General features: G+C 46.6%; 1 protein-coding gene across 6 annotated transcripts in view; it reads right to left on the bottom strand.

Annotated features, from left to right (window-relative positions):
* Positions 1 to 18923, bottom strand: part of MED27 (mediator complex subunit 27) — a 239800-nt gene that overhangs the window by 171187 nt on the left and 49690 nt on the right. For all 6 annotated transcript variants that reach the window (XM_086684348.1, XM_086684344.1, XM_086684350.1 and 3 more), the window contains exon 3: positions 3189 to 3319. In XM_086684348.1, coding sequence (XP_086540474.1) covers positions 3189 to 3319 — 131 coding nt within the window. The remainder of the gene's footprint in view (positions 1 to 3188; positions 3320 to 18923) is intronic.

Here is an 18923-nt window from a genome sequence, read left to right on the forward strand (position 1 = left end):
TAACCTTTGGTTTCTATATATATATCACTAGTGGCCTATGTTTTCATTTTAAAATATTTTCTAATTCAGTTAGTCCAGCAGCTATGTCTTATTGGTATTTCTATTCCTGACTCTAACACAGTAAGTAGCACATAGTAGGCGCTCAATAAAAAGGTACTGAATGTCCTTTAGATATAGATCCTGCCTACTGGACAGGTCTCTGAAGGGATCCAGGATAACATGAGCCCCAAAAGCTCAATGATGTGAAAAGGCGGCAGTCAATTTTCACAGGAAACAGGCTACTAAGTATAGGAAATCATTCCAACGTTGTATTCTTAGGACACAGTAACCACTGTTCTCTTTGAAACTAAGTATTTTGAGTGATTTATTATAAATTTATAATGACAGTTGTGAACACCTTTTTTTTTTTTTTTGGCATGAGAACAGAGTCTGTTGATTGCCTCGGTGCTGAAAATAGTTTCTAAGTGTCCTCATAATAGCACGTCACCTGTAAACAGGTTTCAAGCCGATGCAAATTAACAAATGGCGAACAGATGGGTTAAGAGCTGACTTTTGTCAAGAGAGAGCCGGCAACAAACACTTTTTGGCTCCAGTCTTATGGGACCATTAGAAAGTCTTTCACTTCTCGCCAAACATCTTGCCTCAGTAGACAATCCATGTGGGGAAAATGACAAGTTACAAGGCCCATTAGACTACAGAGGACTGAAAGTTGGAGATTGGCAGAATCACCAAATCAACATACAAGGAACAACAGATAATGTTCCTTAAGAACCTTTCTGCCAGGGCGCCTGAGTGGCTCAGTCGGTTGAGCGCCCGACTTCGGCTCAGGTCATGATCTCACAGTCTGTGGGTTCAAGCCCCACGTCGGGCTCTGTGCTGACAGCTCAGAACCTGGAGCTTGCTTCAGATTCTGTGTCTCCCTCTCTCTCTGACCACCCCCCCCCCCCCCCCGCTTCATGCTCTGTCTCTCTCTGTCTCAAAAATAAACAAACGTTAAAAAAAAATAAATAAAATTTAAAAAAGAAGCTTTCTGCCAAAGAGGAAAAAACTCTCGGTCTGGCATCCCTGAAAGTCTCTGAGGAACACGCACCTGTGCATGGTTGGTCCCGTTCATCTTATCCTGGAAGCAAACATTAAATTGTGAAGAAAACCCTAAAATCCTAGAAGGGGTGGTGTGAGTGTCCACCGGCGAGGGACAAGACCCCCAGAGGCATCCCCAGTGACCTCCCAGTTCTCCACTGGCCTTTCTGCACCAAATGTTTCCTCCTCGGAGAGGCCTTCTCAGACCCCCCCCCCCCCCCGCCTCCTGATCTAAGCAGTCTCCCACCCCTTACCACCCTACATCGTCTTTTCTAAGCACCAATGTTAACCAGAAATTATTATGTGAGCTTGTTACTTTGTTTAGGGGTGCTTTTTGTTTGGTTTGGCCTTTTCCCCCCAGCAAACAAAAAGCTTCAGGAAGGTGGGACCACATCTGTGTTGCTCATGACTGGGTCCCCACAGCCTAGGACAGTGCCTGGCAGATAGTAGGTATGATAAATATTCGCTCCTCCAAAAGAAAAGAAAAGAGATCTTGTGTAAAGGCAAACAACCGAGTCTTACCCGGAAACACTGCTCAGGGCTGGACATTTTAAAAGGTATGGTTGAGCCTTGAACAATCCAGGTTGGAAGTGCCTGAGTCCGCTTACATGTGGCTTTTTCTCCAATACGGTACTGTGAACGTATTTTCTCTTCCTTATGATCTTCTTAATAACATTTCTTTCCTCTAGCTTGTTTTATTGTGAGGCTATATAATACGTTTAACATATACAATCAGTGTTCATCGACTGTTTATGTCATCCGTAGGCTTCCGGTCGGTATCAGGCTATCAGTGGTTAAGCTTTGGGGGAGCCAAAAGTTATATACAGCTCTTTGTGCCTGTCACGTAACCCCCGCATTGTTCAAGGTGTCAAGTGTAGTTTGTAACCGACAATGTAACCAAAAGGGGGTACAACAGGAGGGCAGGACAGGCTAGGGAATGTGTCTAGAGTCCAAGCCAAGCCATTTGGGAGTACCGCCTCTCTATGGGGAGTGTGTGCGCTCACAGAAAAGCTATCAGCAAAGACTGGTGTGGTGACGTTTCTTTCTTTCTTTCCTTCTTTTTTTTTTTACAGAGAGAGTGTAAGCATGAGGGGGAGAGGGGCAGAGGGAAAGAGAGAGAATCTTAAGCAGGTTCCAGGCTCAGCACAGAGCCTGATGCAGGGCTCGAGCCCATGAACAGCGAGATTGTGACTTGAGCTGAAATCAAGAGTCAGACGCTCAACCAACGAGCTAGCCAGGAGCCCCTGGTGTGTCTGCACTTCTGATTCCTCATTGGGTGAGCCTGGCCTTCATCCGCTAGGGCTTCTGGCACAAAACAACCCAAGCGGGAAACGGATGAATCACCCGCGGCATATTCGAGAGAGCAACAAAAAAGAATAAACAGCCTGGATGAATCCAACAGACACTGTGTGGAGTGAAAGAGAGACGGTAACAAAAGACTACGTGTGGTGTGACTCCATTTAGACAAAGTTCACGAACAGGTAAAAGTAACCGTTCAAAGGAGGTAGACCAGTGTTGAACTTGGGTAGGGTACCGACTGGGAACCCGGGGAGGAGCCCTCAAGGGATCCCGGACGGGGTGGCCGCGCGGCCCGATGTGGGTGGATACCTGTGTGAAGGCTGAACGTGCTCTCAACCTTACAGTCTCTCTCATCTCTCCTACTAGGAAAAAGAAGGGGTCGTATTTTACTCGCTTAAAAAAGGGCAAGCGAGCCCAGCACGACTCTGATCCCAGCTCTCCCAGGTTTCTAGGTGGCCTCCAGCTTTCTCAAAACGTGCTCCTCAGCTGTCTCGTCAGCCGTACTCACGGCTCTGCCAACTTTGGGAACGTGACGGGGAAATAAATAAAAGGCTGTAAGGTATCTTACAATCCCAGGTGGGGGGAAAAAAAAGAACCACGCACCAAATATGTCATTTACGAACGGTGTCACGACTGCTTCACTTGAGATCTACACAAGATACGTTACCCGCACGCTCGGTTTCTAATCTCGGCGGAGCCCCTTTTCAAAAGAAGGAACGATCTCACAAAAATAACTTTCCGTGGGCCAAAACCAAGCACCAAGTAGAGCTCACCCAGGACGGAGGAGCTTTCGCAAACCCCTTACTCACTGAGGCGGCAGGACGAGTGTGGTGGGCTGGGCCTTTGGTCTGCGCTTGGCGGACACCCCCATCTGGTTAGCAGAACGTTTCAGCGACTGCTGGTTCAAAAGGCCAGACGCCAGGCCCGCGTGGTACTGCAACTGCAGAAAGAACCGGAGCGAAAAGGGGAGAAAAACGACATTTGGTAAAAGGAGGGCAAAGGCCGTGAAGCTATCGACACTTGATATATCACCCCCCCCTCCCCCGCCACCTTAGAACATTTCAAATCACCGCAAATACAGCTACTAACATTTTGCCTCGAGGAACGTATTTGTGAGGGGACGAGACAAACAGGAAAGGAAACGTGGTCAGGGTTGCTGGGCACAGCATTACATAACGATGAGAAACTGGGAGCGATCTGAATGGCCATCAACAGCCGGGAACTTGGCTGAGATAATGGAAAGAACTTTACAGCATCATTTTGTTGATTAGGATACAGGCTGCACTGTCAACAAAGAGGCATGTAAAAGGGTGGTCTCTTAAACGTTAACAGTATATTCCTAAGTAGTAGAACCTAGGTCACTGTTACCTTCTTTATTTTTTCACTACTATTCATACGTGCTTTCTATAAATGGTTTTCTACAGCCTATGTCATTTTTTATAATAAGATCCTGAGGGATTCCTTAAAGACAAATTAGGTCTCGGAACTCTTGCTAACAATAAAAGCCACGTAACTCGGTAGTCTGCTCGAGTAAACCGGGAGCACAGCGTGGCTTATCACAAACATATACGGAACACAGCACAGGTCGGCCTCAGCCTTCAGAACCACTGGGCCACTGTTCCCAGTGGTGGAGAGACAAGTGTCAATCCTAAGGATAGGCTCCTGAGTATAGCCCACAGCCAAGTATACAAATGGGTCCAGGCTCACTGAAGGGAAGGGGATGGAGAAGTTCATTTTACTCTGTATACACGCAATCGGAACAATTGGTAAGGAGGCAAAATACTTTAAGCGGGCTCTGGAAGTGGGCCTGTATCCTTTGCTTTGTTCTGGACAAACCGCTCAGGACACGTCATTTTACTTCTCTAGACCTTAATTTTGCTATTGGAAAAGAGAAGAAATGCTGCCTAATTCTAAACCAGACAGGACTTGGAGAAAAACATCCACTTCACTGAGTTACCATTTACATGAAATAAAATGCACACATTTTAAGCGTACAGTTTGAGGAGTTTTGATCATGTATATACCCGTGAAACTGCTCCCCCCCCCCATCACGGTACAGATAATGTCCATCACGGCAGAAAGTTCCCTCGTGCCCCAATGTAGTCAGTCTCTCCCCACCACCCCCAAATCTCACCAGCAGGAGCTTTTGTTTTAAAATACCACTCATCATCCTCCGTCTTTGCCAAGTGAGGCTGATATCCAATCTGACATGTGACAATGATTGCTATCTTCCTTTTCTAATCCCATACTTTTGTGTTTTAGATTGTAAGAGCTGTCATCAATCTCCCTATAATAAAATTATCCTTGAAAGGTATCCCAATTTTGAACAGATGTAAATAAAACATTCAAATGTGAAAATGCCAAGCTAAGAATTTGGATTGAGACCATTTATAACATCCAATATGTTTCTTCCTCCCTTCCCAAATTAAGCAAGGTCTTTCAAACATTTATTTAGAATTAACTAAACATACAAATAGTCATTCACTCTGAAGCTCTGAATCAATGTCTTTTCAAAATGCTCTTCCAAGGCATAGATTTCCTTTGCAGAGTCAGCTACCCTACAGTTCATGGTAATGAAAGTGGTGACCACCATATCAAAGGGGCTGGGCCCTGGATGCAAAGGGTAATAACGTTCAGAAAAATAAATGGCCTCACCTAAAGCCACCGGGCTGCACACAAATAGAGAGTGAAAGAAAAGAAAACCAATCGAAATGATCTGCTTCTTGAAAGTGGCTATAAAAAATGAAGATATCCAGTGACCCAGTAAGACTGAAATGTCTGCGTTTGGAGCATCCATATTGCTTTTTAACAGGCTCTTGATTTACTTGGTCGATTTGCTGTGGGAGCCTCATGGCTGAACAATACAAGACAAAGATATATCACATTCATAATAAAAATGGAGTTCTTCTCAGGGTGGAAAAGGGGGGGCATAATTTGGCTCTAACAACTCATCTTGGACCAATGAATTTTGCTCAAATTTGTTTTTCTCCTACAGATTTCTTAAATGGGAAATCAATGGAAGCAAGGGACAGTACAAGTTTGAAAGACAATGTTTCAAAATGTCAGCTACTCGGGTTTCGATCCTCCCCACCAGAATTTGCAATGAGTGCAATATGCATGGGGCTTTATGGAATTAAAGGGAAAGACAGCTTGGCAGGGGTCCCTTCCTGGCTCAAGGAATCGTCTCTCCTTTTGGCTCTCCTTCTTCTCTGTATCTTATTAGGGTCCATGCAAGCTCAGCCATTCCGGCCCTGCTGACTCTTCCAGTGGCAGAGTCCTGCTAACTATGCAGAGTGGCAGCGTGATTTCGCCCACCTGGCATCATTTTGATCACTTGCTCAAACAAACAAAAAACCCCCAAAACAGCAGAAATGCATGCTCGCTGCTTTCTCTTAAAGGGTTCCTTTAAACCTTCTGCCATCTTGGGCACTCTTAACATACAGTGCACCTCTGAGAGCACACAGAGACTCCTCTTCCCAAAAAAACAAAACCTGCCCTTCAAAGCTGACTCACAGTGATTAAGCGACATTTGTTAATCATATATACGTATCCCAGTTTCCAGGAACACAGCTCCGACTGGCAAGATCTATAAGGGGCCCATTAAATATTTACCGGACCATCTTTATAATGGGAGAAAAGGTCAAAGTTAATAAAACTGACAGGCAGATTCTGTTCAACTGGATTTATACATTATTTAAGCACCAAATACTCCATTCCATGAAACACAGTTTAGATCTGAAAAGACTCTTGGAAAACATTCACTCAGCCAATGGTTCTAAAACAGCAGAAGGGAGTTCAGAGCGAATCCACAAATTAACATTAAGAACATATCACTCCCCGAAATACTGCCATAAGTTTTCAATTACAGGTTCTGTAATATTTTCTATAAAAATATATTTCAATAAACATACTTTGCTCCAAATGTCTGTGGCATGGAAACAACTCTATTTCAAAAAGCAACTTATCAAAGTTCTAATGTGATTTTCCTGTCCAAGATCGTTTCTCCACTAACGAGCAAGAATAAAATGAAAGAGGGTGAGAAATAAAATAATCCATTCTTTTTAACTCCCACATCTCATGGCTGTGGGGAATGGGAATGTCTGTGTGGCCAGTATTTATTTACTGGTAAATTGCCACTCTGTGGTTAACAGTTTTTTCAAGGCTTGTTTGAATTGGGAGAACATTTCTCTCAGTTGCAATTTTGCAGCTACCGTCAACTTCCTGTTTTCCATGACCGACCTCGGACTTTTTGGTAGGTTCTCAACCTAAAGCCCTTTCGAATCAATTATGTCTACTAATTACCTCTAAACCTGGGGACATTTCAACAACTCGTAATGAGCTGGGGAGAACACCTCTTGGAATCAGGAAAACTTTGACCTCCTGGATATTTTCTTTAAGGTAACACTGTCTTCTTAGTGATACTGATCAGGCAACAATGCCGAGTGTTGTCAGATAAGGTCCTTGTAAACCCTAACATGCAGACCGACAGCCTCTGTAATCGCGTCCCCTTTAAGCATGCGCCACTGGACCCTGCTACTAACAAGAGCTGTGTGATGTCACACACCTCCCTCCCTTCCCTCTCGACAAAACAGGCATCACATCTTCTCCTCTAGCACTGGAGTGTCATTCCTCTGGCTTCCTAAAGCAGTTACCTGGGCATCTGGCTTCACCCTACGGTGGTGAGGCAATGTCGCCCCCAATTTCATGCGTCAAACTCAACAACCCTTTTCTCCCGGATAGCCTCATTCTTTACAGAACCTGCTTTTAAGCAAGTCTAAACTACTGATGCCTAAATTCAATTAGCTTGAATATGTTTCAAATTACAAACAACAACACATACTGAGAGGAACTATTATTAAATTATAGAAACCAGGATTCCAACGCAAAGTTTCTGACTTAAATCTTGGGTTCAGAAAACCAGATGAGCAATGATCTCCTTTGGTTGGCTCTCCACGTGGCTCACTGTCCTCCACATTGTTCTCAATGTTTCTATCTGCTCCAAAACAGATAAAGGATAAGTTTTGCAATGGACAGAAGTTTGAGGAGAAAACAGAAGCAAAGCCATCACGTCTATCACATTCAATATACTAATTAAGCCAGTGGCATTCAATTAGGCCTAGTACTTAAAGACTGAAATGTCTGCTAAAACCTCCCTGGGGTCCATGGTGCAGCATCTAACCTTCCCAGCATTATCCTACCTATGCCATATGGCCTGAATCCCACTTTAAGAAAACCTGACATTCAAAATTCTCAAAATTTATCAGCCAGGTCAACCAAGGTTGGATTCTCCCCACTGTGAAAATCATGATTTCCTTTTCAAAGATTCACCAAAGGCTTCTTTTGTGGGATTGGGGGGGGGGGGGAGGTGTGAAAAAAAAAACTTCTCCTAACCTTAGGGCGTAGTTCACGTTATCTTTAAAAATCACTTCATGTATAATTACATGTAAGTTTCTAAGACCGCTAGGAAGCCACCCTGGCACTTCGGTAACTAAACCCTTTGGGTAAGGAGTAAGAACTAAGTTAAATTCTGGCTGGCTTAGACAAGGGCCCACAGGAGGAGAGGAAGAGATCCAGAGGCTAGGGAGCCCCCCCATCTCCTCCCCCAAGCCCTCCAGGCCAGTTTCCCTTCTCTGAGCACTGAGACTGGGCAGCCTGGAGAGGCAGCCTGTGTTATTTCCTGGTCCAGGAGTGAAGCGAAGCTGGCCACCAGGGGAGACATTTCTTGAGGGTGCAAACCTTGGTACTGATTACTCTGTATTCGCAAAGTGTATCCAGGATAGTGCACTGCATACAGGAGAAGCTAATGAATTTGTCAGGTGGTAAGTGGATTAGCAGATTAGAGAAACTGCTATGGCCTGGCCTGGCCTTGTCACTGCAGCCAATCTAGGGAGCAGAATGGTGCCATCAGACAGTCCCCTTAAGGCTGGCCACTTACAGAAGCAAACACACTGCTTGCAGGTGCTCACTGCCACGGCAGAGCCACAAGGAACCCCTTCCTTCCTCCTCTACTGACTGCCAAAAGCGGGGGGGGGGGGGGGGTGTGTATCTAAACCCCTCTTCAGGCTTGAGTTCAGGAAAAGGCATCTTACAGGGACTGTACTCAGATTACTTCAAATCACAGAATTCTAATGTCAGAGAAGGGCCTCGGAGACGCCAGCCTCTACTCCCCTCCATCCCCATTGTGCGGGAAAGGAGACTCGGGCTTAGAGAAGTCACTGGCCCAAGGTCACACTATGCTGAGGGGGAGGCAGGCCAGTCAGGATTCCCCTCCGATGTCTTTTTCCGGTGGCGCTAAGTGCGCTGCAGCTTTCTAACTGGAAGACCTGACATGTGTCCCCTCTGCTTCAGCAGGAGGGCACAGTGACTCTTCCCAGACCGGGAATGAGACTGTGCTCGGGGAGCCTGGTGTTAGCTGGCATCACTGGGGTCTGCTGACTGGTTTGCCCCCCTCCTGCCGACCCTTTCACGCACTGACATGCCACGTGGTCTTTCTTCCCTTCGACACACTCCAGTCATGTCTCAAGTGGGGAGTTTGGGGAAGTGCTAAATTCTACCATTTTAAGGTTTTAGTATCATTCATGGCTAAAACCTTGGAGAAAAGGAATCAAGAAACCTCAGTATTGTCCAAAAATCTAGATTCTACCCTCGGCAATAACACATTTAACCTTCCCGGCATCTCTGCTATTCTTCTGTGATGGGGCAATTGTGCTACGGCCGAATAGATTTTTATACGTTCTCTTACTGTCCAGGAGAATCCACACGGATCATCTGTTTTAACCTGGGGGTTCTCTTTGAGAAGGTGTGTAACACATCGTGACGGCAATAAGCAGGGATATTAGCCACACAGTGTCACTTCCCCTGCAGATCACTGGCCAGAACAGCCAGCACTGGTTGGCATGAGTATGTTGAAAGTCCTTCCAGGACACCAGAGAACACGCCAAAGCTCACAGCCCTGACCTCGGGAACAGAACACGTGGACCAAGTTACACCCCACACTGCTGGAATGCGCGTTATGTGGCAGGGTGCTGTGGCAGGGTGCGGCAGGGGCTAATCTGAGATTCTCAGCCTGCACCCATTTCCCCTCAAGCATTAAACCAGAACCAATATTTGTGCAACACCAGGCACACTTCATTGCTACTTTGAGTTGCAAGACCTTTGCCCCTCATTATTGAAATATATTTTGTTTCCAGCTAATGAGAAAAAAAAACATGTATTACGATAATGCTCTGATTCTTCTTTTGAACATAACTCTAAGGAGAGAAACAAGCAAGCCTGACTGTTATTATCTGTGCCAAGGAAAACAGCGACAGAAAAATACTATAAACCTAATTGTTTTGCTTGGGGTTTTATCTAAATATTAGATAATGGTATTAGCTTCTTTCCTCCTTTTATCTCCTAACGCTTCTTTCAAATAGCCAATATCAAAAAAAAAAAAAAAAAAAGAAAGAAAGAAAGAAAGAAAGAAAGAAAGAAAGAAAGAAAGAAAAGAAAAGGAAACAACCTTAGATTTGAGCGTTTATGGGTAAATGATCTTTTTACTTGGTCAAAACAGCATCAATAAACCATAAGAAGGAAGCCTCCAATTTATTTGCCTATTTGTTCCCCACTGGGAAGCTGGGTTTCAGGCCTTTCAATTACCAGGACAGCAGGACCCGAGTCAGAGCTGTGCTCGGGCCCGACTGTGGCATCATTTACATGCTAAATGCCATGTGGGTTTCGTTTTTCCTGCACACCAACCCTCAAATGTCCAAACTTCACAAACTGTCAAAGAAGCAGATAAAGAGGATGAGGAGCAGGCTTTTACTTTCTGAAACCTCTGTAATGTTCAGGGCCGTCTACAATGGCCTCTAGTTCATCCCAGAACTCACACGTTTATTAATAGGCCTTTCTCCACAACTTCTCCTGTTTACACTACAGCTGTATGCGTGTTATCACACTTCAGAGATGCCAATCCGCTGGAAGAGATCTCACTCATCCATCTGAGCAGACTCACCAACGAAGCAAACAGTCAATGTGGCTAAAAATGGAAGAAACCACCACCGTGGGGACTACGGGTAAAGGAAGACAGTAAAAAGACAAAAGAAAGCAACGAACACCAGGATCTGCGTTTCTCTGTCTCCGTTATTTACTCCCCTCAAACCTCAGACCAGGCCCTCAACCTACCCAGCCAGGGTAGTCCTAGAGAGCAACACACAGGGTCATAAAGGAAGATCATCACTTAAAATGCAGACAGAAATAGAATTCAGATTAAGGCAAAATGTGACAAGGTCCCAACGAGAGAATCCTAACAGATTATAAAAGCACGGTGACAGTAAGAGGACATTCCCTCTGAAGAGGGACAACATGGTGGCATCCTGTTCCCTGTGATCCTGTTAGAGGAAAACGTCCATGGCAGAAGGGTCATCACGTCCTTGTCTCCAACTAAGCTTGAACCAGCCCAGAACAATTACCCCTTTACACACTATATACTCAACAAAAACAGAACGTGTGCTTGACTTCCTCTGTTATGACCAAAGAAAGGAGGTGGAGGGAAGAGTGACACGTCCCAGAATTCTATGCTTCCACCAGAAATGCTGAACACTCATCTCTAAATGCACACAAAAGGCCTACAACGAAAGTCTAAAAAAGGAGGCTAGGCTTATGTCTAAGGCCCCTTCTAACATTAAAATTCTAGGATGTTATAAATATTTCTCTTAAGAAAATGCAGTTCTGAACCTGACTTCCGAATATAAAAATCAACGTTGGTGAAATTTAAATATACTTATGAAGTGCAAACATCTTCCTAGTCACTAAAAGTCTCCGACCGAAGCAGTTACTGAGGGGTGCGTAAGAGGCTCTCCATGGTGTCCACCTCCCGTGTGAGCAGAAACCGAGAGCACTAGGGGCCTGATGGGCGCGGGATGCTTACGGACATGCCAAAAGACCTTGTTTGCTACTCTTCCCAAACCTTCACAGGGGAGGCATGGGGGAACAGCTGAATATTCCCACACAACGCATCTATCCCGGGGTTTTTCTTTACCTGGCCCCTCCTCTAAAAGGTTGGATGGGGGAGATCAACTGAGAAACGAATAAAATGAAAACCACTGGACCCTTGTGTACCCCAAATCTAGACTGTGAATGCCAAGTCTTCATCATCTGCCCAGTTATCACTAAATAGATTTCAGTCAAGAAACCAGTAAAGATGATTCCTTTAAGTGATCATCACAATAAACATGAAATTTTGATTAGAGTATTATCAGCTTCTCTTCTGGGCAATAAAAATGATTCCAACGCACCTTCCAGTTCATTCAGGTTTAGCTGGAGCTTCACTCTACCACCTGCCAGTGTGAACAAGTGCTCATTTCAGCTCCCAGCACCATGTTCCTTTCCATCACACGCGGCCCCCATCAGCTTCTCCCACTTCCTTCCAGAAGCCGACTGTCAGCCGGGGAGGCAACAGGCTGTCAGTCAGGGATCTGGTCTGACCTCCCTCCACCCCTGGCTTACTTGGGATATGAAGTAGGAAGAGGTGGGGAAGAAGGAAAGGTAGTGCAGAGAAAACTAGGAAGGAGAAGGGGAAACAGGGAGCCATGTGATCGTGGACTTTAAGATCCAGAACTACAAATGTCCGACAAAGTGAAAAGAGCAGGAGGAGAGGGGCCCCTGGGTGGCTCAGTCAGTTAAGCGTCCAACCCTTGGTTTCGGCTAAGATCATGATCTTGCACAGTTCATGAGTTCAAGCCCTGCATCGGGCTCTGTGCTGACAGTGCGGAGCCTGCTTGGGATCCTCTCTTTCCCTCTCTCTCTCTCTCTCTCTGTCTCTGCCCCTCCCCTGTTCACGCACATGCACATGCTCAATAAATAAATAAATAAATAAATAAATAAATAAGCAAGATTTTAAAAAAAAGAGAGAGAGCAGGAGTGGAGGAGGTGGAGAACAGCTGTAGGAACTAGATAGGATATACGCAAAAGCCTTAAACACAGTGCCCAGCATGCCGCGGACAAAGACAGAGCTGATCTTGTGATGACCAGATGTGACTACACCCAGAAATTCGCCTCTTCCAACAATGCCAGAATGACTGAATTTTCACAAAACTGATCAGAACCCATGTTTTAATCAAAAACTGTCTCCCTACACACGTCAGATCATAAAACGGTAATGGTAATGAAAAGAGAACAATGCACCCTACAGGCTGTTCTGAATGAATAGCTACATTGAGAAGGAACCCCAACTCAATTCTTGTACAATTCAGGAGAATCCATCACACTGGCCGTGGCTCTCGGCTGACTCAGAATAAAACCCTCAATAAAATCGAGGACAACTGCGTAAGGCCTGTGGAAACACTGTAAAAGAAAGAAAAGAAAGGAAAGAAAGAAAGAGAAAAGCAATACAGAGGATTAGGATTAGCTGGGAGACTCCTACTAACACAGTGTGGAAATTGTTCTTTTTAATCTACACACAACCTAAATGCCCAGTCACCCTTGATGCCTTAAGCACTCGAGTTACAGAGTATTTCTGACGCAAGCCACAAAGTATTCAGGACTGGAAGATCAAAGTCTCTCTCCAGACTCCCAGGCCTTGTTTTCTTCTTACAGGAGTGTTGAAGGTTTTCTCTTGGTTTAAGTTCTGGCTGTGACCGTCTACAAGTCCATAAAAGTATGAGAAGTATAAAACAAAAGCAAAACAGATGTCAGCCTAAGTGTTAGGATTTTCCTGTGGTAAATATAGGGCTAGGGTTTCTTTTCTTTTGGAATAAAAAAAAAAAAAAAAAAAAAAACCCAAAATCATACCTAGTAACAGAGGGTATGTTTTTGGTTTAAAATGAACAACAGGTCAGAGTGAGTTTTCTACTGATCAACGTGACCCAGGCATGATTTCTACTACTGTTGATCTAATGGAGAATGTAGGCTTGTGGTCAACTGTCTGGATAGAAGTCACAGGCCCTGTGTGACCGTGAGTGAGTTATTCAACTTCCCGGAGCCCCTCATCTTTCTCTTCTATGACTAGGGTAGGAGTGCTACTCAATACTGCTTGGTTACTCTAGAAGCAATCTGGGGTTTCCCTAAGCAAAACCACACTCAGGGTCTTGAAGTTAGTGAGGGGTTAGGTCCATGAAAGTGCTGAGCAAAATGACTGGCACAAAATACACACTCCATAGAGGTTAACTGTGAGTATTAGCAACAGGCTGAGCTTGTTGAGCCATTAACAATTAGACTAAGTATCAAGGGTGACTGGGCCAGTAACCGGAAGGCCTTGTTTCCGACAAAAAAAAAAAACCTTAGAGGAGATGGACCAGCAAAACACAGGCCTATTTCTGGGTGGATCCGAGGAGGGGGAGGATACGGGGACGGCTGGATCACAAGAGAGTGGAGCCCCTGCTCTGATTTGCAAGTTACTTCCTCTCGTGATGTTTGAAGCCCTACGCAAACTTTCCAAATTCTGCAGTGCAGAACAAACCCGGCAACCAAACTAGGGATCAGCAGCACACAGCTGGGAATGTCCAAGGAGGAATGTTAACAACACATCTATCACCAACCACATCCATCCAGAAGATCTCAGACGTGGGAAGTAGCTTTTGGCACCAGGGGTAGGAAACGAAGACCAGGAAACTGGCACCACATCCAGTGTTTCGTTTTCATCCACAATAAATAGGCTGCCTTTCCTCTAAGTACCTGGCATAGGAGGCTAGAAGAGTCGCAGCTTGTTTAAGCCAGCCTAGAAGACGTTCTAAAACCTTTTTTATAGGGCCAGTCAGTACAGTATTTGTGTGTGTGTATCTGTCTTTAATCTGTTTCTGAACTGGATGCCTCAGGACATCCAGAGCTGTCTCATCATTTTATAAGCCCCACAGGCCTAGCACAGGCACCTACATAGGTGTTCAATAAATATTGGCTGAGAATAAGATGGCCTGAAAGATGCAGAAGACGGTGCCAGACACGGATGGATATACAAAAAAAAAAAAAAAAAAAAAAAGTTCTCTGCTTTTAGAAGGTCAAGATCTGCCTAGAATGTAAGCTCCATGAGAGCAGATAAGAGCTCTACAGAGCTCCCCAGCCTTCACTGCTATACCCCCGGTGTCTAGAACATCACCTGGCACCCTAATAAAAAAATAATATTAGCCAATGCGTATATAGGACTCACTGTGAACTTTTATACTAATTCCCGTAATTGAATTAATCTGTACAACCACTCTAAGAGGTAGGTACCATGACCTCTATCTTACAGATGAGGGAACCGGAGCACAGATGGCAAGTGGCTTGCCCAAGATCACAGAACCGGTAAGAGGCAGGGTCAGGAGCGGGATCTAGACGGCCTGGCTCCGGGGTTCCTGCTCTGTACCCACTACGCTATTTGGCCTCTCCGGAATTTCACGTGTTCCCAAGGAGTATTTTTTTAAACAAACGAATGCATAACTAGCACGACAAGAGATCTGAACTAAACGTCAAAGTTTGGTAGGAATTTGGGATTCTGAATCCCGCACGAGGTCTCCTCCACAAGGAGGGGAAGGCGATGGGGTTCTCCCGCCCCCCACCCCCACCCCCACCCCATTCCCCAGCTCGGCCTTTTCAGGCTGCGACGAGCAATCCTACTCAGTTCCTAACGGTTTGCTGTGCGGCTGGCTCCATGGGAAGCGGGGAAAACTGGAGACGTGTCCACAGCCAGGCCTCTCGGGAAGCCGGAGCACAGCTTAACCACTGTTCAGGGAAAAGCTCCGAGAGTTCCCAGCCACGCTCCCCGCCACCGCAGCCCGTGCCTTCTGAGCTCCTGTCCTGTCCTGTCCACGGCAGACCCCCTGCCGCCCTACTCCCCCGTTCCCTCCCGGGCCTTGCCTGCCGCTGTGTGGGTGTGTGAGCGTGCGAGTGTGTGAGCGCACGCGCGTGCACACCTTTTCACCCACCCGGTGCCTGCTGGTGTCTCGCACAGGAGAAACAGAGGATGGGACGGGGATCTGCCAGGACAGAGCATCATTTTTTCCCACAATACGAAAGTGTACAGAAAAGCCCTTAACGCCGAAAGCTTTCCCCTCGATGTAAGCACCAAAACTCCTTTGACAGCAAAAACCGACACGAACTGATGTGAGTCTGTTTAAATCTTAATTTATCTCACTTAGTGTGTGACTAGTCTAACATTTTGCTACACAATGTTTGATTGCAGGGAGCCGCCCCAGACCCTGCTGGAGAAACGTAATATGTGGTGTATGAACCATAGTGCCTTTCTGTAATCCAAAATACTCTAAATCCAAAACACATTCAGATCCCCAAAACTCTGGAACAGGAGCTGTGAACCCGGGCCGTGCAGTGGAGAGCGGGGTCTGGGGGAACAGCACCCATGCCAGCCTGCATCTCAGAAACAGCTGGTGGCCTTTGACTCGGGCACCCAGCCCTGGTCCTAGTGGCTGCAGCCAGTCTGGAGAGTCGCAGGGCCCAGGGCATGAGAGCCCGCCTCTCTGGCACCCACTGCTCCACCCCAGGACTCTGCCCCCTCCCTGCCCCCACCCCCCTGCCACTCTGACCAGCTTCCTTTACGAGAACACCCACGCTCACTGCCATCGTAGGGCCCCCTTCACTAGCTGCCCCCTCTGCCTGGAGTACTGTACCCTGGTCTCTGCACGCCTGCCTGACTTCTCCTCATGCAGGTCTCAGCCTGCACTTCACCTTCCCTGAGAGCTCTCTCTGGCCACCCAAACTACAGGAGCTCCCAGGTACTCGCTCGCACATCATGGTGCTTCGTCGTCATCAAAGCAGTAGACCCAACCAGGTGTTTTATGGGAACTGTTTGTTTCTTTGTTTAGGGTGTATTCCCCGGACCTCACCACCCCCCTGCCCCCATCCCACACTAGAATCCAATATGCTCCATCAGGACAGAGACCTTGGCCATCCTAGTCACTACCAGAGTTCCAACACCTAGAACTATAGCGGTGTAAATAGCTGTAAAGAAATACTTGCCGAATGAATGAATAAATAAGAGAACACTCAGACGATGCCTGCAGGCGTTGCAGGAACTGTGCACAGCCAGACCCACACGCCCTGCCCAAACAAATTAAAAATCCATATTACTCCCCAATGGTATGGATTTTTCACATCTTCTGTGGACTCTGTTCGGTAGACTATGGGGGAGGGGTGGGACTGGGGGTTCTCAGCAGCGACTGGCACAAGCAAAGGTATCACCTGCAGAGCACTTGCCAAAAACACAGATCGCAGGCTCCCTCATCAAATCCGCCGGATCCGGGTCTCTGCAGAGGAACCCTGACATCAGCACTGGAAGACGCACGCTCTGAACACAACCTGAGCGCAGTCTCCGAAGTACTCGTGACTCACTGACTGAGTCAAGAAGTCGCCTCTGCGTGGGACCCAGCAAGAACATGCTAGAAGGAAAGCTCAGACCCGCCACAGCCGGCCAACAGAAGCACGCAGGCCTTGTTGGCCGGCCGCACAGGCTCGGGGTTTCAACAGGGATGTAGGAAGCTCCCAACATTCGAGAGGCTCCCGTCTTCCCAGCTCCTGTGGAAAACCTGGCTGTGTGACGCACATGTGGTTGAGCGGTGGGAGGAGCAGCACGGGGACAAACAGCAGACCCCGAGAGGGCCTCGGAATTCGGCACCTACGCCGGCACAGCTAAGCCCGATCGAGCGAATACAGGACGTGCACTCTGGGAATCTTCAAATAGTTAAATTTTCAATCTTTATAAAAAAGAAAATCCATCAGATTTGATTGATAAGTGTACTGTTTAAAACCAAGAGTAAAAAAGTGAAGATTGGCAACATTTTTCGCCATATAATTTGCTTTCTTTGCCTTTTTCCACAGCACTGCACATAAATCAAAGAAATGTTAAAGAGGCCCATATATCACCAACTGGCATTTCAAAACTATTTACCAAGTCTTTAACGGACACAGGCCAGACTATGGAAAACCATGACCAGGGAGGCAGAAATTAAAGGGAGAAAATTAACTCAAACACTGACAGAGAGTTAATTAAGTTTACAAATAACTCTCCAATGAGCAAGTTATGATATTTAATAAGAACGGGCTTACAAAACATGGAGGAGGGTGGGAGGGAAGACAAGCCAACAGAGGTTTCCAAACAAGGATAATGTATATTTGAACAAGCTGCCTTTCTATGATTAAGCACAGAAATCTGGGAACGAGGCAGGGGAAATGATGTTTCAATAAGGTAGGAAATGGGCCTGTGAGCTGCATTTTGCATTTACTCTCGCAAAAGAAAGAAGAGAAAAAGAAGGGGAGCATTGGTCCCAAAGTTGCAGATCGAGGGACACAGGCTGCCGTGTGTGAACTGCAGCGGAAGGTGGCACAGGTCCAGAAAGGCAGATTTCAGGGGGCCGCGTTTCTCACACAGAAAACACAAGGATCCCCCAAAAGCCGAGAGCACTTAAATCGGCGGCCAAGGGCCTAGTTTTCAAGGACAGGGAGAGACGTGAAAGGCTTTACCCGGCTGCCTTCGTCAGCTCTGGTTGCTCCAACAAAATACTCTAGACCACACGGCTTAATCAACAGACCTTTCTCTCTCACGCTTCTGGAAGCTGGGAAGTCCAAGATCCAGGGGCCGACAGATCCTCCGGTGAGGGCTCTTTTCCTGGCTTGCGCGTGGCCGCCATCTTGCCGTGTCCTGCACGACGTGTTCTTTGCAGGTCCACAGAGAGAAACAGCACTGGGCCCTCTTCCCTTTCACAAGGATGCTCCTCTTATTACGGGAGCTCCAGCCTCGTGGCCTCGGCTAACCTAATTACCTCCCAAAGACCCCCACCTCCTAATACAATCAACACTGGGTCAGGACTTCAATGTACGAATTTTCAGGGGACACATTCGGTCTGTAACGCCGTGCATTTGTTCCAGACGGCCGGCCACTGGCCAGTGCCCTGAGAAGCGGGGTGTCTGCCCTGGCTCCAGAGCCACCCTCTGTGCAGGGACAGCGTCACGGCACTGCCTCACTGGAGGACTGGCTGCCTGGCTCTCCCGTCCCCCCATCTGCTAATTCTAAGGGAGTGGCTGCTCCTTTGAAAAGTTCAGCTTTTAACACTGCTGTCTCCCACCAGGTTCCCTTGCCCTCAACTATACACTCCAGAAAAGCTAACTGCTAACAGCCATGATAACAAGAGAGCTCCACTGAGAAAGAGGTTTCAAAGCCGGCTTGTACGTAAAGGAGGGAAAAAAGGTCAGTCTTTTCTTCTCAAGAACTCGGCATTTTATCATCTCTCCCGCCTGCTACATAATGAAATAGTAGCATCAGACAGATCTTCTTAGAAAGCGTACCAGCGACCGAGAGACACATTACTCCATCTCAAATCAGCAACGTGCAAATGTCTGCACGCGTTTCTCAGAACCATGCAGTGAAAAGGAGACCTTCATGGGGAATATAAACCCACGGCATCAAAATGTGCTTTTTGAAACACAAAGCTAAGATGTTATAAAAGTAAAGCAAAAAACGTATCTAAAACAGGAGCCGGAGGTCTTCATGGTGAACACGGCAGAATGAAGTCACGTTCACCCCCACTCCCTCCCCAAACCACTAAAATGACAGCAAAGGGACGAACACAGGGAGGAGACAG

This window comes from Puma concolor, chromosome D4 (genome assembly GCF_028749965.1).
Source record: "Puma concolor isolate L17-30 chromosome D4, mPumCon1.1.hap2, whole genome shotgun sequence".
Classification (NCBI taxonomy): Eukaryota; Metazoa; Chordata; class Mammalia; order Carnivora; family Felidae; genus Puma; species Puma concolor.